We start from the raw sequence: 21,725 nt of genomic DNA, 5'->3' as shown, positions 1-21,725 counted from the left end.
GGCACCCGCAGGGGATGAGCCGTGGCAGTGGTGATGCCAACTTTGAGGAAGAAGCCTCAGGAGGTGGAGTTGGGTGGAAGTCAGTGGTGGGGGATGTTCTGGTGCTGTCCCAGGGCAGCATCCCCCCCCGCCACAGGGCTTAGACAACCTGTGCTGGCATCCCCAGGCTGGGTCCTGGCTGAGGGGTGACCACGGGCTCCCACGTCCCCATCACCGCGGGGGGACAGCCCAGGAGGATGGGAGAAGCAGCAGGAGAGGAGAGCACAACCCTCCTGCATCCCCCACATCCCCCATGTGCCCCACGCCGTGCCAGGCTGCCCGGCTCCCCCCGTCTGACAGGGCTTGATCAGAAAGATGGACATGAAAGTGGAGCTTGGCTCTGGTTTCTCTCTCATTCAGAACATTCAAAAACTATTAACTGTGGTGGGGGTAAGGGAGCAGCTGGTTTTAATATCGTGCTCTTCCAATTGTGTTGGGTTGTGTGTGTGGTTTGTTTTTTTTTTTTTTTTTTTTTCTTTCCCCCTGCTTTTCGCGAGCACTTTAAGTGACATGGTTACATGTATTTGATTAAAAAGCTGTAATTCAACGAGTGCATTTTCTTGTACTGTACCAAACAGCTTAAAGACACAGGATTTATTTATGGTGGCCTCCTGGTTTTCCAGCTCTGCCGAAAGAGAAGATGGCAGGGGACTCATGGAAGAGGGGATGGTTACTGAGATCCCGCCTGGAGTTCCCAGCACGGGGACCACAACCGGATCCTTTCTTCTGCTGTAAAGCTCAGCCTGTTCCCACCAGCTTGGTCCTCGGGGCCACCCACTGGTCCTGAAGTCACAAACCCTTTTTCAGTGTCCCCAAGGTCGGGTCCCATCTCCCAAAAGCTGGGGACAGTGAGGAGAGGACACCTGGGTTTGTCCGAGCTGGTCCCCATCTTGTCTGCAGCAAGATGCTGCAGGATTTGATGAGGGGGGGAGATGTTTTCTGCCTGTGCCCACCCCCTGCCCCTGCGGGGATGCTGCCAGCTCCAAGGAGCCCGTCCCAAGACAGCAGCTCCTTTTCCTAAGGAGGAAAAAGCATTTATGAGATCCCAGCAAGGAGTCGTGGCCTGGTGCCGCCCAGAACCCTGGATCCTCTCCCATTAACCCCAGCACTTCCCACAGCACCACCAGGGCTTAGAGTTCCTCCCTGGCTTGACCTCTCCAAAAGTGATGTGTTTCACCCCAAAAGGCAGGCGGGGAGGTGATGAGAGAGCTGGGGGTTTGCTCTGCACCCCAATAACCCCATCTCCACCCCAATAACCCCCCGAGGGACCACGGCACAGATGCAGCAGGGACCCTGTACCCTGTCCTTGGGCTGGCTGTGACCCCTCTGTGTGTTCCTGGCCTGGGGGACAGTGGTGTCTGTGCACAAGTGTGTGTGTGTGTGTACATGCACATACCCACACCAGCCCCACCATGGAAAGCAGCTCCACCAGCACAGTTTCACCCCCCTCACCCTGATTTGCCTATAAATAACCAAAAAAATGAACCCAGCCACATCTCCACCTCACCTGCCCCCATCTGCAGCCCCAGGGACCGGGACACTGAGCCCAGCATCAGGCAGAACACCCCCTGCAGCACATCCCGGCTGTCCCCCTGTCCCTGCCGTGTCCTTCCCCGGGCTCTCTCCTGCCCGGGGATCACCTGCAGTTCAGTTGATTTATGAACGGAGAATTTTTCAGGCACCGTTTCCTTTTCATTGTTGTTTCAGTTGCTGTTCTGGCTTCCGCCCGCCTTTGAATAACTCCTGCAGCGCTGCGAGCGGTGAGAAAGGCAGGGAATAAACACTCACACTCAGCCCAGGAGCTGGGGGGCCAGAGCCTTCATCCCACCACCCCGGTACCAGGCGTGGAGCTGCCCGCGGGCCGGTCCCACCTGTGCTTGGAGGATGCAAAGCCCCAGAGCGGGTCCTTCTTTTCCCGCAGCTGCGGTTTGGGACGAGGAGCAGCGAGAGAAACACCTCCCCTGCCCCCTGCCCCCCCCTCCCCGCCCCCCGGCGCAGCCCCTGGGAGGTGGGAGTCCCGTGGGGATGCTGCTCTCCCACGCTGTGGCTGCGGGGGGTTTGCTGTGGGTGGTTTTACTGCAGGGACCCTAAAAACAGTCTCTGGGGGGTGGGTGAGTTCATCTCGCCGGGGAGGGCAGGGTTGGTCGACCCCCTCCAGGGCTGGGCTGAGCGGTGGTACCCGGCTCCATCCCTGTTCTCACGCTGGGGTGAAACCCGGGAAGGAAGAAATGGGGGAGGAGGGGGGGTCCTCCAGCTGGTGGAGCAGAAAGGATGCTCCGGAGAGGAGCTTGCCTTAATTTACAGAAAAACCCTTAAAAAAAAAAAAAAAAAAAGAAAAAAAAATCCAATCCACAATCTCAGCTCAGCCCAGGTCCCGTGTCCCCACCACTGCCACCTGCCACCCTCCAGCCCAAGACACCACAGGACCCCCCCACCCCCCTGCAGACCCCCATAAGGGGCAGCTGCCTTGTGCCCATTGTCCTGCCTTTCCCCCCCGCCCCCCGCAGCCCCCCGCAGCCCCCGCAGCCCCCGCAGCCCCCGCAGCCCCCGCAACCCCCGCAGCCCCCCACCCCCACCCCCGGGGCCGCTTTGGGGGGGAAAACAGGAAGCTCCCCCCAGCACGGAAATGAGACAAGCGGGCTGGAGCGGCGGCGAGGACGGCGGGAGGAAGCGGACGGGATATTTGGAACCGAGGGCGAATTCTTGGGCTTATCTCTGCTCCGCAGAGGCCCAGGAGCCCTTACAAAACAGCGCCCAGCTGGAGCGAGGCCCGCGGCTGGGGACGCGTCCTCGGCCCCGTGTCGCCGCCCCCGGCACCCGGCTCGGAGGTGGGGATGCTGGTGGCCGAGAGGTGACACCCGCGCGGCCTGGTGGGTGGCACCTGAGTCCTTTCTGGTGGTGGCAGAAGGGACCTGACGCCTTGCTGCAGTCCCCGGACTGAGTGGTCCCCAGGTTCCGCACCTACATCGTGGTCCTGGGGACAGGGTCACCTCCCCAGCATCCCTAAAGGATGCTGAGCAAAGAAACAGTTGGTTTATAAGTCCCCCCCTTGCCCATGGGGAATCGTTCCCCATCCTGTCACCAGTCTGTCCCAGTCCTGCCCGTGGTCTGCACTGGGATACTTCGAGCCTGTCACCTCCCTTTCCTCTCCCGCAGGCACCGGGGGCAGAGTTGGGCTGCAGGATTCCTGTCCCCTGCCCGCCCTGCCTACTTTTCCCTGCCCATTCTACCTTCTTCCCTGCCCGTCCTGCCTTCCCTGCCTGCTCCACACGCCTCAACTCCAGCCCGGGAAGGGTTAGGACCAGCCCAGTTTGCTCCGATTCAGCCCTTCCAGCTGCTTCTCGCCTTTTTTTTCTTTTTTTTCTTTTTTTTCTTTTTTCCTGGGTTTTAATTCTTTTCCCTAACAATGCCGCCTTACTTTATATTCAGCACATCGGGACGGGGAATAGAAAGCAGCTCCGGGCTGGGAGCGCCCCGACCCGAAGGCAAAGGTTTCTGCAACACTTCCTAAAAGCAGGCAGCTGCCCGCTCCAGGCAGGGGATGGTGGCACCATCCCAGGGGAGCCACCAGCGCCCGGAGATGCCCAATTGGGCTTTGGTGAGGGGGGGGGGGTGTCAACCCCTCGTTTGTTGAAGGGCTGTGGGAATCAGGCAGCCCCACGCTGGGAGAAGCTGGAGGTGGGCATCACCTTCATGGGGTGTCCCCAACCACCACCACCCCCCGGCCAAGGGCACCCGATGTGGTGGAACAAGGAGGCACCTCTTGGTGGTGGGGCCACGGCCACTGCTGGGACCCGGCGGGCAGGGCTGCTGCAGCCAGCAGAGCTCAGTTTGGTGGCTTTGCGGGGACGGGGGGAAAGCAACAGGGTGGGACGGGTCACCCTGGCAGAGGTTGAGACTCCTCCTCTGCGGGGAGGAGGACAAAGGATGGAAGCGGCTGCCCCGTTGCAACACATCCCCGGCGAGCACAATGGAAATGCCATCCTCCGTCTTGTGAAACAGGAACCTCATATGATCTCGCTGAAGGCTGGGGACACTCTTGTAGGTCTGAGCGTGACGGTCCCTGGGGCTCCTTTCTCCACCCGCAGGGGACAAGGGACGCTGGGGACTCCCCCAGAGCATCCCTGCCCCAGGGAGGACAGAGCTGCCACCACCACCCCCGGCAAGAGGAGGGGACCGGGGGTGACCCCAAAACGATGCCCTGCAACCCACTCCAGAGCCTAAATCCCCCCCCAACCCCCTCTCAGCCCCCCTGAAACCCCATCCGTGGGGTCACACACAGCCCTGCCGAGCACCCCCCTCCCCGGCCCTGCTCAAGGGCTCTTAAATAAACTTCGTTCTCCCTTTATGTTCTTGACCCCAGATTTAATTCGACCCCCGGCTTCCTGCTGAGCTGAAAAATCACTTCCCCGAGCAGGTGGCTGCGAGATCGCCGGGGCTGTTGTTGTTGTTTGCTTCGGGGGGGAAGGTGGTAAATGGGGGGAAGAGTTTGTTGTTTATTTTTGTATTTACAAAGCGCAGCTTTTTCCTGGTGCCGGGCATCGGAAGAGTGGCAGGATGTGACCTTCATCCATCTCCTCCTCGCTCACACAATGCAGCCCCCAGCACCGCGGGGATGTCACCGACATTCTGGGGGGGTGTGTGTGAGTGTGAGCGTGTGTGTCTGTGTGTGTGTGTGTTTGTGTGTCTGTGTGTGTGTGTGCGTGTTTGTGTGTCTGTGTCTGTGTGTGTGTAAATGAGTGTGAGTTAGTGTGTGAGAATGAGGTGTGTTTGTGTCTGTGTGTGTCCCCTCCCCGTGGCCATCAGGGACACCTCCCACCCCGTCCCGCCGGCCCCCAGCTGGGCCCCGACCCCCCCCACATGGACAGGGGGGAAAGAGACAAAAAAATAGGGGGGAAAAAATAGAAAAAAAAAAAAAAAAAAAAAATAGCAAGGTTGCTGGTTTCCTCTCTGGAAAACATGGGAAGGAGAGGGCAGGGGCTTTTGGAGCCTCCCCTTCTCTGTAGGACTTGTGGGGTGGTCAGGACACGCTGCCCCCTCCTTCACCCTGTGCATGGGGTAAATGAGACCTTTTCCCCTTGCACATGGGACAAACGAGCCCTTTTTCTCCCTTGCACAGAGCAAAAACCCCTTCAGCCCCATCCTGCTGCATCCCTGGCAGCAGCAGGGGCAGCAGGCACGGAGAGGGGGAGGACAACATCCAGTTCATACACCCCCTGAGGTCCTGGGGAGCACCCAGGGGGGAGGAACCCCCCCAAAACACCATCACGGGCTGGCAGAGAGGGTGCTGCTCCCCATCCCCATCCCAGTCTGGTGTCCCCATCCCCGTCCCCATCCCCATCCCAGGGGCTCCTCTGGTGTCTCCTGGTCCCCACATAAGCTGCAGGGGCACAAGGCAGAGCTGGCCCTGTGTAGGGTGGATGAAGATGAAATGAAGTGCACTCTGCTGGCTTTTTTTTTTCCTTCTCAAGAAGCACCAGGCTCCAGAGAGCTGTGCTGATGCTCTGTGGGGGCAGAGACACACTCCCACCCCAAAACCAACCATTTTTGTGAATTAAGCAGCAGTGGTGACGATGCATCAGGGACAAATAGGTGATGGGACCCCCAAACCTAACACTGATCCTCACTGCCCCAAGCAAGGAAGAGTTTGCTGCTATGTTCTACACAGCCAGAGGGTCTCTCACTCAAGAGCATCTTCTCTGATGGCAGCAGGCACCCCAGTGCCCTGCTCAAAGCCTGGCCCAGTGGCACCAAAACGGGGCTGCTCCTGGAGCAGAGAGTGGTGCTCGTGTGGGCACAGCACAGGAAATGTTTGGAACAGCACATGGCATGGAGAGCACTGCACCAGGACAAGCCTTGTGCTTGCAGAAATCCCCCCCAGGGACACCAGGACCTCAGGCCACTTCCCTCTCACCCCAGCCAAGCAGAGCCATGGATTTACCCTGCCTGATTCTGCTTTATCCTTCAATTCCCCAGCACCCCCCACCCCATGAGTTGATCAGGACCCATCCTGGCCTGGAGCACCCAGAGGAGCAGGTGCAGCACCCATCACCCCACTCCCACCCCTGGGCCCCCAACACCCAGAACCTCCATGATGGGCCCCCCAGGGTGGGTTTGGGGCTGGGGGTGCCCACCTGGGCTCTGGGCAGGCAGTTCTGGGCCTGCTGCTCAGCACAGTTGGTTATCGTTACGTTTGGCATCAGTCGCTTCCATTGGGCTCAATAGGGGAGGGAGAGAGAAAAAGGAAAACTCAGCTCAGGGCAATTTAATAAGTTCAGTGTTACGAGCTGGGGAAAAGCTGTGGAACACACAAGTGGTAACGCAGGATTAATCTTTCCTTTAGTCTTGGGAATTATGTTTTCATTAATCCTAATTTTTCCAGATGTTTCACTCCTTATACCACGCTCTTCAAAGCCTCTGTGGCTGTGAATTCTAATGAAGCCATGAGAACATTTTAAAGAGAAAGATTCAAAGCTTAAATTGCTTCCTTTTTTTTTTTTTTTTTTTTTTTAATTCTTTTTCTTTTTTTTTTTTTTTTTGTGTGTGTGTCTGTGTCTTTTTTTTTTTTTTTTTTTTTTTTTTCTCTTTCCCCCCCTCTTCTCTTTCTCCCTCCCTCCTCCTTTTCCCCCCGGTGGGGCTGTCGGGGAGTGCATGTGTGTGCGGTCCCAGTGCCTCCACATGTTGTGTTACACAATGTGCTAACAAGATGGAGAAGGCCACCGGACCCCGTGATGCCTCTGTGACGTCTGTTCAGCTTTCTGTGTCCCCCCCCCCTCCTCCTCCTCCTCCTCCTCCTCCTCCTCCTCTCCTTCCCTTCCCTTCCCCAGCTGCCAGGGGCTGGAGCAGGAGGAGGGGGTCTGGCCCCTCGCCCACCCCCTGCCAGCCACCCTCCTGGGCTCTGAGCTGGCCCAGGGTGTTTCAAACACTCGTGGTGCTGACTCCTGGATGGCTCAAACACCAGTGAGGGTTGGGGTGGGATCTGCAGAGGGCTTGGAGCAGGAGGCAGGAGTAGGGAACGAGGATTTTTGGGGTGCTCCACGCTCAGGGGGTGCCAGCAGAGCCACCCCAAGGTGGGAGCATCCCTCCCCACCACCCCCTGGGTGCCTTGGGTCTCACCTCTCAACCCCGTGAGGATGAAGCCAGAGCTGCCACCCCCCCAGCACCCATCCCTGGGTCTCCCAGCACATCGTCACGGCACGGGGGCACCCGGCCACCCCCCTCCTGTGCCACCCAAACCTTCTGCCACCAACCCCAGCCTGGATCCGGACGCTGCCACCCCCACGGGCTGAGCATCCATCCCCTCCCGGCCGGGAGGTCAGGAAAAAGGATCAGAACAAAATCCTCCTGCTCCCCAGCACCCGGGCTTCAGATCCATGGACTTATATGGCCTGCAAAAAAAAACAGGGCCGGGAGCATGACCAACGTCTGGAAATCCAGATATGACTAGATCCCTTCATTAGTAATTTCTTGTACATGACTTTCGAGACCATAGGGATTTGTTAAATTTGCAGGAGTGTTTTCTCACAGTGCCATGGACTGGCTCTTGCCAGCATATATTGGCTCGGATCTGTCAGATCCTGTTGCCTTATATGACCCTCAGTTAATTCAGCTTTTCTTTGTATCCAGCCCTCAGCGGGGAACTCCTCGAGCAGTCTCAGCGTGGATCATGCTAAAATGGTTCCCCCAGCCCTCCTGCCATAAAACAACTGCCCACACAGTGAAAGGGGGACGTGGGGGGTGGAATTCAATGGTCCCCTCCCCGCCGTCCCAGCCCTCGCCAGATGCTTCCTCCATCCCTGCTCCTCCAGTGCCCAAAGAAAACTCTGCGTGCCTGGGAAATGTGACAGGAGGGACTGGACCTTCCCCACCCTGGTGCTGGATCATCCTGGTGAGGATGGTGGCACCCCAGCAGAGCACCCTGCACCCCAGGGTTAATCATTTCCCACCCTCAGGGATGCTCCTGGACCATGGAAGGGGAGGGGGGACTTCCACCTTCCCAATGACCTCTTGAAACTTTGACCTTCTTTTATGGGTGCCATAAAGGTTATTTTTTAATCTGTGCCCTGGTAGGGGCAGCAGGGAGAGCTCTTTGCACCTCATCTGGTTTGGGAAGTGAGGAGCCAAAAGGAGGTGGCCTGGTTCCCAAGGGAAGGGGCTGGTGGTACCCAAGAGCTTGGCAAAGGAGCATGGTGGTGCTTGGCCCCAGTCTCCAGGACAGATCAGGCCCATGTTGGATGCAGCAGAGCCAGGGGTGCTGGTGGGAGGGATGTGGGTCATGAAGCAATCCCTCTTTTTTCATCCCAAACCTCTCAAGGTGGTGCTCGTCCTCTCCAGCAGACCTGGAAGCTCCAGAAGAACACATCTCCTCAGCATCCTCCTTCCCCAGCACCTCCTCCTCCTCCTTGCAGGAGGTGCTGAGCCCTAATTTTGCAATCTTTGAAGCACTCTGCTTTAAAAGAACTGTTAATTATTTTTTTTCTTATTTCAGTATTTTGTTCAGCCTCACCTGGCTCTCCTGTTGTTCCCTGGCTCAGCCAGGCCCAAAGCACTGCCCCAGCTCCTTAAGATCATCCCAGCTCCTCCATTCCAGGAGCACTGCCTGCTCTGAGCATCATCCTGGGGCTGCATCCCACCCACAGAGGTTTTACTGGCCAGGTTGTCCCCTTGAAAGGGTGAAGGGCTATGGGTGAGGGCTTGAAGGGCTGAAATCACCTTTTTTTTCCCCCTTTTTTTTTTTTATACCACCGGTGTAGGAGCAATGGGAGCATCCTGCCCATGCATCCCATCTCATCCATCTCCAGCCACCTCCAGAACACCAGAATGTTCTGCAGGGCACCCCCTGGACCCCAGCCCAGTGGTCCCTTGGGTGATGGATCCTCCTCTTCATCCATCAGCACCTCCAGTCGTGTGGTATGGATGTGTTACAGGCAGAAGAAGCATCCCAGATCCCATCCCAGATCCCATCCCAGACCCCATCCCAAGCCCCATCTCAACAACCCCCAGAGCTCCCACCACTTCTCCTCTTCCCAACCCAACCCAACCCCTTCCTCACCCGCCACGGGTGCTGCCTTCACAGCACCTCCTCCTCCTCCTCCTTTGCATCCCCCCCACTTCCAGCATCTCGGGGTTGAGAAATGGCCGGGGAGGGTTTGGCAGAGGAGCCTGATGCAGATTATCCAACAATTGTTTCCCATTTTGCGCCCTCGCCTGCCTCATCCTCAGTAACAATGACGAAGAGCGGCGCGGAGCCAGCGCCCGCGGCAGGGGTGTTGAGATCAGGGACAGCACAAAAATATCTTCTCTCTGGAACAAATATTTACCAACCCTTCTGCCTTTTGTTCTTGTGGTTCTCATATATTTTTTCTCTTTTTTTTTTTTTTTCTTTTTTTTTTCTTTCTTTTTTTTTCCCTCCTTTTTTTTTTCTTTTTTTTTCTTTTCTTCTTTTTTTCTTTTTTTTCTTTTTTTCTTTCTTCTTTTTTTTTTTTTTTTTCCAGACATTCACTGGCAAAATGTCACACCGAGCAGCAACCCAGAAACTTTGGGGTAGCTGCTTGGCTGCTCTGGGCTTTGTTTTTCTCGTGTGCTTAATTGTTAATGAATTTCCAGCCATTCAAGCCAAGGCAAACCTGTGAGAAAATGATCTGTTGGGCCCTGACTTCAGGGCTCGACGGGGTTTTGCAAAAATCCAAACGGCTGCCGAGCAAAACGTTCCTCACCCCTGAGCCTGGGGTGGTGGAAAAGCCATCTCCAGGTGGGATGTTGGCAGAGCAGGAGCTGCAGGGCTCTGAGCTCCCAGCATCACTTCTGGGGCTCCACTGGTTCAGGATGGGTGCAGAGGGGTGGTGGTTCCTCCTCCCTGGAATGTTCCTCATGTGTTGCCCTTCTCCTCTCTCTCCCCCACTGCAAGATTTTCTTGATTCCCTTCAAAATCCCAGACCTCCCCATGTCCACGTTTTATGGTGGCCAAACAAGAGCACGTGGGAAATTTATGGACGTTGTGTTTGAAGAAGGGAGGAGGGGACAAAAAAAGACCCCAAAACTCTTCTGCTGGCACAGAAACTTTTATCTTTGGTTAAAAATCAACCCTGGCCATAAAACCCTGATGTAGGAGCCGGCAGAGCTCCACCACAGGTCCCTTCTTGTCCCCCCAGGATGGCTGCAGTGTCCCCTGCCTGTCCCCACCGCCTCCTGCCCCTCTCCCTGGGGCTCTTCCAGGCTGCCCTGCTCCTCTTCTTCGCCTTCTTCATCACCTACAACAAGCCCTCAGGAGAGCTGGAGGATGCCAACCATCTCTACAGCACCTTCCCCTTCTTCCAGGACATCCAGGTGATGCTGGTGGTGGGGCTGGGGCTCCTCCTGGCATTCCTGCCCCACTACGGCCTCAGTGCCCTCACCCACAACTTCCTCCTGCTCAACTTCTCCACGCAGTGGGCTCTGGTGCTGCAGGGCTTGCTCCGGCACCTCCACCACGGGCAGGAGGTCCCCCTGGAGCTCCACAACCTCCTCAGGGCTGAGTTTGCCGGGGTCACGGTGCTCATCTCGGTGGGGGCTGTCCTGGGGAGGGCCACCCCCTGCCAGCTCCTTCTGGTGGCCTCCTGTGAGGTCCCTGCCTACCTTGCCAGTGAGTGGGTGATCACCACCCACCTGGGTGTCCTCGACGTGGGGGGCACCATCACCATCCACGTCTTCTCCTGCTACTTCGGCCTCGGTGTGTCCAAGGCTCTGTTTGGGGCAGTGCAGCATCCAGAGGACCCCAAGGAGACCCCAACACCTCGCTCAGACCTCCTGTCCCTGACGGGGACACTCGTCCTCTGGGTTTTCTGGCCCAGCTTCGTGGCTGCTCTCTGCCAACCAGGAGATGCTCAGCACCGTGCCATCCTCAACACCTACCTGGCCATGAGCTCCGGGGCTGTCACCACGGTGATGGGCTCCAGCCTGCTGCACAGGGATGGCAAACTCAGCCCTGGCCACCTGCAGAATGGCAGCCTGGCCGGGGGGGTGGCCATCGGCGTGGTGGCTGACATGGCAGTGCCACCAGTGGCCGCCCTTGCCCTGGGCACCCTCTCAGCCCTGACCTGTGTCCTGGGCTTCAGGTTCCTCACCCCATTCCTGGCCAGGAAATTTCTCCTCCAGGACCAATGTGGCATCCACAACCTCCATGGCTTGCCCGGCATCCTGGGTGCCGTGGCCAGCGCCGTGGCCGTCCTGCTGGTCCCCAAGGACACCTCGGGGTCCCTTTTCTCCCCTGTGTTCCCTGCTGGGGACAACATCACCGAGACAGCCAGGGGACAGGGGGGGGACCACCGAGCAGGCAGCCAAGCACTGTGCCAGGTGGCAGGGCTAGTGGTGGCCATGGGAGGCTCACTGCTGGCCGGGCTGCTGGCTGGGGCTGTGCTCCACCTGCCCTGCCTGCCCCGGCCTCCTGCACCCCTCAGCCCTGAGGATTCCCTTTATTTTAAGATCCAGGGGCAGGCCAGGAGCAGCACCACTGAGGAGGAAGCTCTGGCTCTGAAGGAGCAAGTGTAGGTGCCTGGGGTTCAGGAGATGCTGCCTGCACCCCCTGTCTGCACCCCCTGTCTCCCCCTCCTGTCTGCACCCCCTGTCTGCCCCTCCTGTCTGCACCCCCTGTCTGACCCCCTGTCTGACCCCCCTGTCTGCACCCCCTGTCTGCCCCTCCTGTCTGCACCCCCTTGTCTGACCCCCCTGCCTGCACCCCCTGTCTGCCCCTCCTGTCTGCTCCCCCTGTCTGTCCCCCCTGCCTGCACCCTCTGACTGCATCCCTTGTCTGCACCCCCTTGTCTGACCCCCCTGCCTGCCCCCCCTGTCTGCCCCAGCCCTGGTTCTGATGCTGGCAGAACCACAGTGCTGGTTGCTCCTCTGTCCTCCCACCCCATGGTTCTGAACCCCTTTCCTCCTTTGCCCCCCCCCCCCTTTTTCCAGGGTTCCCTCCATCCCCAGCCAGCTCAGGTTGTGTCCCCCGAGCTGGGTGACAACCCCGGGTCACCCGGGTGTCCCCACTGCAGTGTGTGGCAGCACCCACAGCACCCGCCGTGCCCCTGGGGAGGCGAAAGGAGATGGGATGGTCCCAGGAGAGAGATTTTATAGGGTTTGTTGGGCAGCCCTCTCCCTGGGACACGCTGCAAAGGGAGGTGACAGCTTTTTCCACCACCACTTGGGACGAGGACCCAGCCTGAGCACAACGAGGAGAGCACTGGGAGCTCCTGCAGAGCTCTGGGATGCAGGAGGGACTTATCCCAGGAACCGGGAAAGCTGTGCCAGCATCCCAGGGTGCTGGAGAACCTCAAGGAAGAGCAGCAGCTCCATCCCATCCCGCCCCGGGCAGCAAATCTGCTTCCACCCCACGGAGGAGGACAAAGCCTGTGGTCCACGGCTGGCATGTGCTGAGCTGCGAGTGCGGGGACACATCCTGCCCGGGGAGCCAGGGCTGTGAATCACATCCCCCCCCCCGATTCACCCCAAACCCTGCACCCCACTGCTGCACAGACAACTTCAGCCGCGCTCGGGGACCCCCCGGGGGTCCGGGAACCAAACCCACCCCCATTCCAGCACCGGCTGTGGGAGTGGGGGGCTCCGGGCACGGCTGAGGGTCCCCAGCACCGAGCTGGGGAGGGGGGGGAACGAAGCCGGATCCCCTCTGCCCCACACGGCCCCAGGCAGAGCCGGCCCCGAGAGGGAGCGAGGCTGGGGAATTCGCCCTCCAATAATGACAAACAGGCTCCGGGAGCCCGGGCGGGTTTGGTTAATTGTTCGAATAAAATATTGCCGAGCTCTGACAAAGGAATCCTGCCCCGCAGCCCGGCCACGCCGAACAATGGGCCCCGGCACAGGATGCCGATGGGCCGAGCAGCAGAACCCGGGGGCCGTGTCCCCCTCCGTGCCCCTCGGTCCCCACCGGTCCCCACAGCCCAACCCCGGGTGGCCCCGCAGCTCCTCGGCCTGGATGTGGATGAGTCCCGGTGTGGGACCATCGGGCACTGGCAGGGAGGGGGGGCCAGGGGAGTTGGTTGAGAGCCACCAGAACCAGCACCCACCCCGGGAGCCATCAGCAGCATCCCACTGGTGTCACAGCAGCCCACTGGTGTCACAGCAGCCCACTGGTGTCACAGCATCCCGGGCCTGGCCAGCTGCAGCATCCAGCTCTGGGTCTGGTGGTGGGCAGGAGGGTGCAGCCCACCCAAGCTGGGGAGAGGGGGGGCACACACACGTGTGCACACACACACATGAACATGCACGTGTACTTGTGCACAGGCATGTGCACACAGAAGGTGGCGTGCAGGCATCCATGCACACACACACACACAAGAGCCCCTGCACACTCACACAAACACACACTCACACACACACATACACACACACTGACACACTCACACACAAACACATACACACTCACACACACAGACACACACACAGACACTAACACACACTCACACACACTCTCACACACACACTCACACACTCACACACTCACACACACACACACTCACACACATTCACACTCTCACACACTCACACATTCACACACACTCACACTCACACACTCACACACTCACACACTCACACACTCACACTCACTCACACACTCACACGCCTGCACAGCCTCTCCCTGCTGCCAACCTCTCCCTGCAGCAGGCAGGGGCCAGCACGGAGCTGCTTTCCAGCACCCCAACCTCTTCCCAACCTGCAGCACCCGCGATGGGAGGCAGAGCACCCACAGAGGGTCCTGGCATAGGCATCCCGGGGCACAATCTGCTCTGCAGATGGCTCCAAAAAACCAACCCCGGGCCCAAGAGATGGGTTGGGCGGCACCGTCCCGCTGCCTGCAGGGACCGGAGGACTCAGCTGGGAGTCCCAGCACCGTGTCACGGCTCTGTCCCCATCCCCGGGGACCTCCCTCCCATCCAGCGATGCCTCTGGGTGTGCCGCTCGGCTCCTCCGAACCGACCAACCCGCTGCTCTCCAAAGGACGGAGCAGTAAAATATTCAGCAGAGCCCCCAGCGTTTATCACACCGTAAATCTGGGCTTTCAGCAGCTTTACCATGCTGCAGGGAGATGGGAGAGAACAAAACGCTGCTCTGCTTCCTCAGCCACAGCCTGCGTGTGCCAGTGCCCCCAGCACCGGGGCTGGCAGGGGATGGGACCCCTGGCAAGGAGTGAAGCAGGGGAGGGGGTCGTGTGAGTCGGGGGACACGGGGCAGGGGGGCTGCTGCTCCTCCAGGATGCTGGAGCTCTGCTGCAGCTGCGTTTTGGTGGGAGGGTGATGGTGCAAAGCAGGGGGGGAAAGTGCCACTAGCAGCAACTCTGAAAAACTGGGCATGGGCAGCAGGATCCATCCATCCATCCCTCCATCCATCCATCCCTCCATCCATCCATCCATCCATCCATCCATCCATCCATCCATCCCCTGACACCCTGGGGTCTGCTGCTGCCTCCCAGCTCTATTTGCAGCAGGATTGGGATGCAGCACGCTGCTCCTGGTAAGGAGCACCCATCCTTGTCCCCCATTCTTCTCCCTAGTCCTACCCTTGTCCCCACTCCCATCCCCATCCCCCTCCAAATCCCCATCCTTTCCCTTATCCCTGTCCCCATTCCAGTCCCTCTCCAAATCCCCATCCTTACCCCTGTCCCCATTCCCATCCCCAACCCTGTCCCCCTCCCTCTCCTCCTCCAAATCCCCACCCCTCTCCCTCTCCCCATCCCACACTGCCCCCCACACCCCCTCCTCCCTCTCCCCTCTCCCAGCAGGCCCCTTGCCACGATTGCAAAACAAAACTGCAGCGGGAGGAAGCCGGGATTGCAGCTGGATTTCCACAGGGATGCAGCTGGCAAGGCTGGGGGCACAGCAAGTCAGTCCCCCCCCCCCGGCCCGTGGGATGGGTGGGTTTGTACCAGGATATACGTGCATATCCCACGGGCCGGGGGGGCCTGGCAAGGCAAGCAGTGGCCCGGTGGCTAGCACAGGCAGCAGGAGGGCTACAGCAGCAGTGGGAGAGCCACATCCCAGCGGCCCCCCCCAGACCAGCTGGGAGCATGAGGTCCTGTGCCCTCGAAGGAAATGCTCTCACTCCCATGTGCTGCACACTTGGGTTTGCCTGCCTGCTGCTATTTTTATTTGACTTTTTTTTCTTTTTTTTCTTTTTTTTTTTTTTTTTTTTTTAAAGCCCCGTTTCCTTTTTCCGGCTGTTTTTGACTCTGATTCCACCATCCCTGCGACCTCGCTTTTTCCCCTCCCTCCTTCACTCTTTCCTTCCTTTCCATGCACTCATTCCTCCCACCCCACCAGGTTTCCCCCTTTCCACCCCCCCCCCCCTTCCTCACTTCCACTGCTCAAAACCCCTCCATGAACACCACCCCCCCCCCCCCTCCTCAGATTCTGGCCCAAGGGGCTGTTTATTGCTCTGTTTTTGTCATCTGGGAAGGTCAGAGGAGAAAGGGGGGAGGACTTTGCTCCAGCCTTGACCCAGGACAAGGCACTGAATCACCCAGTCCCAAGCCCCCACCCAGCTCCCATCAGGGCAGAAGCCCCCAGGGTCTCCCCAACACCCTGGTTGGACCCCACAGCCTCATCCCAAGCATCAATCAAACTTTTCAGAGTGCTGGGGGGGGGTGTGTGTTGTATTTTGGGGTAGGGGTTGGGATGGAGGGAAGTGGAATGAGAAAAATAAAACTGAAATCCAAACCAGTGCAAAACTCCCCGTGGAGGCAGCAGAAAGGGCAGGGGGAAAAGGAGGAGGCAGAATCCGAGCCCCTCTCTGGGCACCCCCGAGGAGGAGGATGGAGCTGGGAGGAAGAAACTCGGACATGGGGGGGTTGGAAAGGGAGGATGAAGCTCCAGGAGGCCTCTGGCATCGGGATGGGCCAAACTGGGCTCTCTGGTGCCAGACAGCAGCCCCCCAGGGTCCATGGGCCCAATAAACACCCCCAGCCCTGCTGGGACCCTCCAGCAGCAGCATCCCCAGCCTGAACACCCCCCAGCCAGCCACGGGACCACCCTGCACCCTGATAAACCCCCTGTGCCTGGGGAGGGGTCGTCTCCCCCCCATCCCTGACAATGTAACCCCCACCCCAAGAATGTAACCCCCCCCAAAAAATGTAACCCCCCCAAAAAATGTAACCCCCCCAGAGCTCCTCTCCCAGCCCAGGACCCAGCAAGGACTCCCCAGCACCCCCTCCCTGCATCCCCCATCACCTCCTCCAAAGCGTCTTGGGTGGGGGTCCCACTCATCCGCCTCTCCCTCCCCCCGGGATGGTGGCCGAGGCCCCGGTGGGGACAGGGACAGAGTCCGCCCAGCCTGCACAGCCCACTGCTGCCATCTCGTGTCCTCCACACATGTCCCCAGAGCCACGCAGCCCGGGATGGCCCCGCTCACAGGGGGTGACGGCACCCGCCCGGCTGGAGAGGACCCGGGGAAACTGAGGCAGGGGCGCAGGGCCAGCCCTGGGGGAGGGGAGATGACAAAAATGTGGAGGAGGGGAGCCTGCGGGACAGGGATGCGGGCACAGATGGGATATCACCGTCACCGCTGCCAACTCCTTCCCAGACCTCGCACCAAACCCCGCCCCGTGCCAGCCCCAGAGCCCCCGGATCCAGCAGAGAAAGCACCCAAAGGGCTTCCAGGGACGGAGAGGTTTTATTCCCGACTTCTCACAGGGTGTTTGGCACCCAGCAGGGGAGCAGTGACCCCGGGCAGGGTGCTGGCAGGGCACAGTGACCACGGAGGATGCTCCTCAGCTCCCTCAACCCCACATCCCACCCAGGGGGTGCCTGGATGCCCCCAGCCCCCACTGCTGGTTATCCACGGGCACCAGTGCTCACCAGGCTTCCCTGAGCACCCAGGGATGCTCCCAACTTCTGTCCCCACAGGGCCACGGGTCCCTCTCCCCCCCTTAGAGCCTTTCAGATGCTTCTCCTTCCAGCAGAACCCCCAGAACCAGGGCCCCCTGTGTCCCCTTTCTGCCCCAGCAATGCAACTCTTGTTGTTCCCAAGGAAGGAGCAGAGGATGGAGGGCAGGAACCCAACACCTCACCTCTTTTTTTTTCTTTTTTTCCCCCAAGCTCTTCCTTGTCTTCTCCCCCAATGTTTTTGGTGCTCCAGCCACCCCAGGACACACCAACGTGTGAGGGGGGGGTCCCTGGGATAAATCCTGAAGCAGGAGGATAAATCCAGCTCTGGCACCCACCAAAGGTTGGACCAGATGATCCTGGAGGTCTCTTCCAACCTGACATCCTATGATTCTATGACTCCACTGCTGCTTCCAGGCTTGGGATTGTCCCAGGATTCCAAACCAGGGTGCTGGAGCAGAGCATCCCTCCATCCCTAGGAGTCCCGGGGGTCAGGGGGGGCTGGGTGCAGGGCATAGAGCTTCTCCCAGCAGGTCGCCAGCCTCTCTGCTTTCCTCCCGATCTCTCGCAGTTTCTTCCTCCTGCCACCAGGTTTCCCGAGCCGGGGCTGTGCCGGGATGCGCAGCGGGCTCTGCGTGCCCAGGGAGCAGAAAGAGCCCCCCAAAAATCACACAGGCTTTAGGCAGGGGGACAAAAACCTCACCCACACACACACCTGAATCACCCGTGGCCATGGTGAGGATGTCCTTTGGGGTCCCCAGAACTGTGACCCCCTAGCAAAGCCCAGACAGGGTCATTCAGCTGATTTCTCCAGTCATGGGGAAAGGATAAACCCCAGCACCTCCCCACAGCCCCTGCCTGGATGCCCCGGGGTTTTCCCTGAGCCGGAGGGGATCCTCCCAGCTGGGGTTTCCCCAGCAGAGCCTCGGGAATGCCAGGGAAACCCAGAGCAGCCCCATGGGGAGAAATCCCAGTTCTTGCCTAGGAATACCCAGGAGCAGGAGGATGACAGGGTGAGCATCCCACCAGGATGGGGTTCTCTGTTCTCTGCTCCCATCACCCGTGGTATCATGGCACAGGCAGACAAACCCACTGGTGACAAACCCCCCAGCAGCTCACCCCCCACTGCTGCACCTCCCCAGCCAGGTCAAAGCCCAGCAGGAGGTGCCACAGCACCCAGCAGGGACCTTCACCCCCCCCCAAAATGCTGAAGGCAGAGCCCGGAGACCCCTGATGGGCAGGCAGGAGGGGGGGGGGGGGTCTGCCCACAGCCTGCCCGCTGGGGAACTGGGAAGCACTGGGGTGGACTGGGAAGGGGCAGGGCTCCCACCTTGCTGATTTTCCTGCAGTTCTCCCTGAGCACAAAGTGGGTGTCTCTGGCCACCTTCCACACCACCAGCTCCTCGGGGCCACGCAGGGTGCCAGCTGCCACCTCCTGCAGGGACATGCTGATGGTGTAGATGGTGAGGAGGATCTTCTGGTCCTGGAGAGGGGAGATGCAGGTGTCCCCAGGTGGGGAGGGGGCTTGATGGCTCCCCAGGGACTCAGCTCACACAATACCCCAAGCCCTTGGTGTGGGGTGGGGGGGTCCCTTGGTGCTCACCTTGTCCGAACGACAAGCTGGCCCTGTCCTCCTGCTCCTGTCCCCTGACCCACTCAGGTTTTTCTGGAGATAGAAAAGGAAAATCAGGCAGCCCGAAGCATGGGTGTGAAACAGGGAGCCCGGGGCAGCCCCCGTCCTGCTCACCAGGCTCTGGATCTCGTGGAAGATGACAGCTCGGTACTGGCGCAGGATGTGGGTGATGCTGCACCTCTTGCCTCTGCTGAGCACGGCCAGGAGCAGGAGGAGCAGGAGAGCACAGGACAGAGCCCGGGGAAGGATCTGCACAGGGCAGGGCTCAGCATCAGCCAGGGATGAAGGGATGCTCTGGGCTCTGTCTTCAGCCCCTCACCACAAGCCCCCCCAGCCCTCTTCTCCCTCTCTGAAGACACAGAAGGGGCAGGAGGGGTCTCAGCTGTGTCCCCCTTACTCCAAGCTGAGCCATCTCCTCTTGGAGCAAAGCCCTTGAGAAACTTCAGCCTGGCTCTGGTGCCAAAGCTGTGCCAGGGACTTGTGTATGTCTATAGGGTCTGTCCCCAAGGTCCCCATCCCCTCCCCAGCTGTGATATTTCAAGGCCAGGCCTCCAACCACCAAAAATCAAGGTTCTGCTCTTTAGAGAGGAGCTGGAGACAAGGAGTCCTGTGGTTGCCCAGCAGCAAACCTTCACCCCTCAGCACAAACAGCTTGGGGCACCCTCAGGAGGATGCTCTCCTCACCCCCACAAACCCAGCAGCACAGATGCAGTTATTCAGCATTTTTCCAGCTCCCCCATGGCTCAGCTCAGGCTCAGGTGCCCTCAGCACCAGTGTTTCTCTCCCCAGTGCATCCCAGCAGCTCGGGGAAACCCAAGTGCTGACATCTGAGCTGCTGGGGGAGGGCAGGGAGGGGGGGTTGGACCCTCCAAGGGATGAGTCCCAAAACTTTGAAGGAAAGCCAGCACAGCCTCAAGTGACCAGGATGGGGATATTTGAGCAGCTCCCCAGCAGCAGGGAGGGGGTGGGAAGCATCTGCCAGGAAAGGAACCCAACAGCTCTCCCCATCTCCCCAGTGCTGCAGCCCTGTCCTGCCACCTGGGGATTCCATCTCCAGCTCACAGAAAAAAAACACCCAAAAAATCCCCATCTCCCCCCTCCTCCCCCCGGTGTTCCCTTCCCCACCCCATCTCTGGGTGTCAGGTCTGGGCAGGCAGAAAGCAGCTCAGCACCTTCCAAATCCACATCCCTTGTGCTGAGGCCAAAGCACAGGGGGAGGAAGGGGCAGACAGCTCAGGGGGGGTTCACCTCCATCCCAGCCTCATCTGCTTCTGGGGTTGGGTTTTTGCTCAGAAAAAGCAGAAGGAAGAAGGTCCCTTTGCTGAAACCCCAGCAGATGCCACGCACACATCCTGCCCCTGGCTGGGGACCTGGAGGATCTGTTTGCACCCCGTGCTCCCTGCTCCATAAAGGGTTGGATCCTGGCTCCAAAAGGGTGAGGAAACCTTTTCCCCACAGCCTTCTAACTTCCCAAGCCTGGGAGCCCACGGACACACAGGCATCCCCTGGGAGCAGGAGCCTGGATGAGGAGATGAGCAAATCCACCTGCAACTCCTGCAAATCCCACCTGCAACTCCTGCAAATCCCACCTGGATCCTGGGCTGCCTCCATCAGCAGATTCCCTGCAGGGAAGAGCCTCCCCAGGAAGAGATTTGAGCCCAGATTCAGCAGAGAGCTGGAGAGGGTTTAATCCTTGGGGACACCCAAGGAGAGCACTGCTTCCATGAGGCCCCCGTGTCCAAAGCCTAAGGGTTGCTCCTGGGAAGCCTCCTCTGCTGGGAAGATGAGGCCCTGGGATTTTACCCTTCAAGTGGGAATGACTTCACTAAAGTGGCTTGTTAAACAACTGGGACCAAATTCCAGGAGAAAGCAAACCATTTCCTGGCAGCTGAGCCTGGCACTGGGATCTCAGCCCTTCGGATGGGAGGAAGCACAGCCTGAAGTTACAAAAGCTCCTGGAGAGCTGGGAGAGGAGCTCTGAGGGTGCTTCCCAAGACTCCCATAGAACCCGGGAAAGCAAGAAGGATGCAGGGAAGAGATGAAGCCAGCAACCCCCTCCTGCTCCCCAACCCTTCAGGATGGAGGAAGATAAGTTCAGTGGCTGATTTTGGGGTTTTTCCTTCTGCTCTTGCTGCCATCCGGGCAGGAGAGGCAGGAGGGGGGCTGGGGACTTCCCTTCCCATGGGAGGGAGCCTGGGGGCAGCAGGGTCACAGCCTGCTGGGCTGGGAGGAGAAGTTAATCCCTTCTTCCCCAACTTTAATCCTCCAGCAAACAGGAGGAGATAAGGGAAATCACCCTGCTGATAGAGCAGCTCCTGGTGGCACCGGTGTTAGCCCCAGCTTGGTCCCCAGGTCCTGCCAGGACCCTGTCCATGACCCCCCTCCTGCCAAAGGGACCCTGCCACCACCCCCAGCTCTGGGAAGGGACAGATCCCCCTCTTCTCTCCCTTGGGACCAGCCCAGTCCCATCCCAGCCCCCCTGGACCAGCCCTACCAGAGCCCCTTCCCCACCAGCTCCCAGCACCATCCCACCACGACCCTTCCAAGCACACCCAAGCCCCTTTCTGTCCCATCCTATCCCACCCCCATTCCCACTGCTCTAAGCTCTTTCCCGGCCGGACCGAACCCTTTCCAAGTCCAAGTCCCTTTCCCGGCTGAACCAGCCCCTTCCCGGCCGGACCAGCCTCGCTCCCGATTGTCCCAACCCCATCCCAGGAGAACCAGCCGCGTCCCCACAGGTCCCAAACCCCTCCCTGTTAGAGCCGACCCCATCCCCGCAGGGTGATGGGTGGGGGGGGGGGGGGGGGACAGAGCCGAGACCCCCCGGGGTAGGGAAGGGACGGGGCACTCACCATGGGGCCGGGAGGGTCCGGAGGGGCTGCCGAACCGGCCCGGCCCGGCCCCTCCACCGCCTCCCGCTCCGCCGGGGCTCGTGGTTTGAACTTGGCTCCACGGGTGGGAGGGGACGGGCCCGGCAGCCGCGGGGGGGACGGGACACGGCGGCCACACCACCCCCAGCCCAACCCCGGCCCCCGGGGGGAAGCGCTGCCCTTCGGCACCGGCAGCATCGCCACCCGGGACCCCCCGGGGCAAAAAAACCCAACGGAGAGCAGCAAGGCTCCATAGAGAAGAGGAAATGGGGTTTTTTAGGAAGAGGGAATGGGGTTTTTTAGGAAGAGGGAATGGGGTTT

General features: G+C 59.6%; 1 protein-coding gene, 1 long non-coding RNA gene and 1 pseudogene across 2 annotated transcripts; 1 reads left to right on the top strand and 2 right to left on the bottom strand.

Moving 5' to 3' along the window:
- Positions 1-414: 414 nt before the first annotated feature.
- LOC139803633 (uncharacterized) lies at positions 415-1,967 on the bottom strand. Its single transcript, XR_011729082.1, has 2 exons — positions 1,547-1,967; positions 415-1,056 (listed from the first exon to the last, which is right to left on the bottom strand). It is a non-coding gene; the product is annotated as an uncharacterized lncRNA (long non-coding RNA).
- Positions 1,968-10,160: 8,193 nt separating this feature from the next.
- On the top strand, positions 10,161-11,565 carry LOC139803632 (ammonium transporter Rh type B pseudogene; annotated as a pseudogene).
- Positions 11,566-16,670: 5,105 nt separating this feature from the next.
- On the bottom strand, positions 16,671-20,145 carry C16H20orf204 (chromosome 16 C20orf204 homolog). Its single transcript, XM_071760138.1, has 5 exons — positions 20,124-20,145; positions 18,649-18,839; positions 18,505-18,567; positions 18,232-18,384; positions 16,671-17,532 (listed from the first exon to the last, which is right to left on the bottom strand). Exons 1-5 carry the CDS (start codon positions 20,143-20,145, stop codon positions 17,377-17,379), a joined length of 585 nt encoding a protein of 194 aa, XP_071616239.1. The 3' UTR covers positions 16,671-17,376.
- Between the last annotated feature and the right edge of the window lie 1,580 nt (positions 20,146-21,725).

The sequence above is a fragment of the Heliangelus exortis genome, chromosome 16 (assembly GCF_036169615.1).
Source record: "Heliangelus exortis chromosome 16, bHelExo1.hap1, whole genome shotgun sequence".
Taxonomy (NCBI): domain Eukaryota; kingdom Metazoa; phylum Chordata; class Aves; order Apodiformes; family Trochilidae; genus Heliangelus; species Heliangelus exortis.
The sequence above is the reverse complement of the archived record's forward strand: the minus strand, read 5'-3'. Positions and strand labels throughout refer to the sequence as shown.

Bases quoted from the DNA above. Each gene is read 5' to 3' on its own strand.
- C16H20orf204 (XM_071760138.1), bottom strand. From the start codon at position 20,145: ATGGAGGCAGCCCAGGATCCAG. The intron at 18,568-18,648 runs GTGAGCAGGACG...TTCTATCTCCAG, and splicing joins TCCACGAGATCCAGAGCCTG to AAAAACCTGAGTGGGTCAGG. The intron at 17,533-18,231 runs GTGGGAGCCCTG...CTGGGCACGCAG, and splicing joins ACTGCAGGAAAATCAGCAAG to AGCCCGCTGCGCATCCCGGC.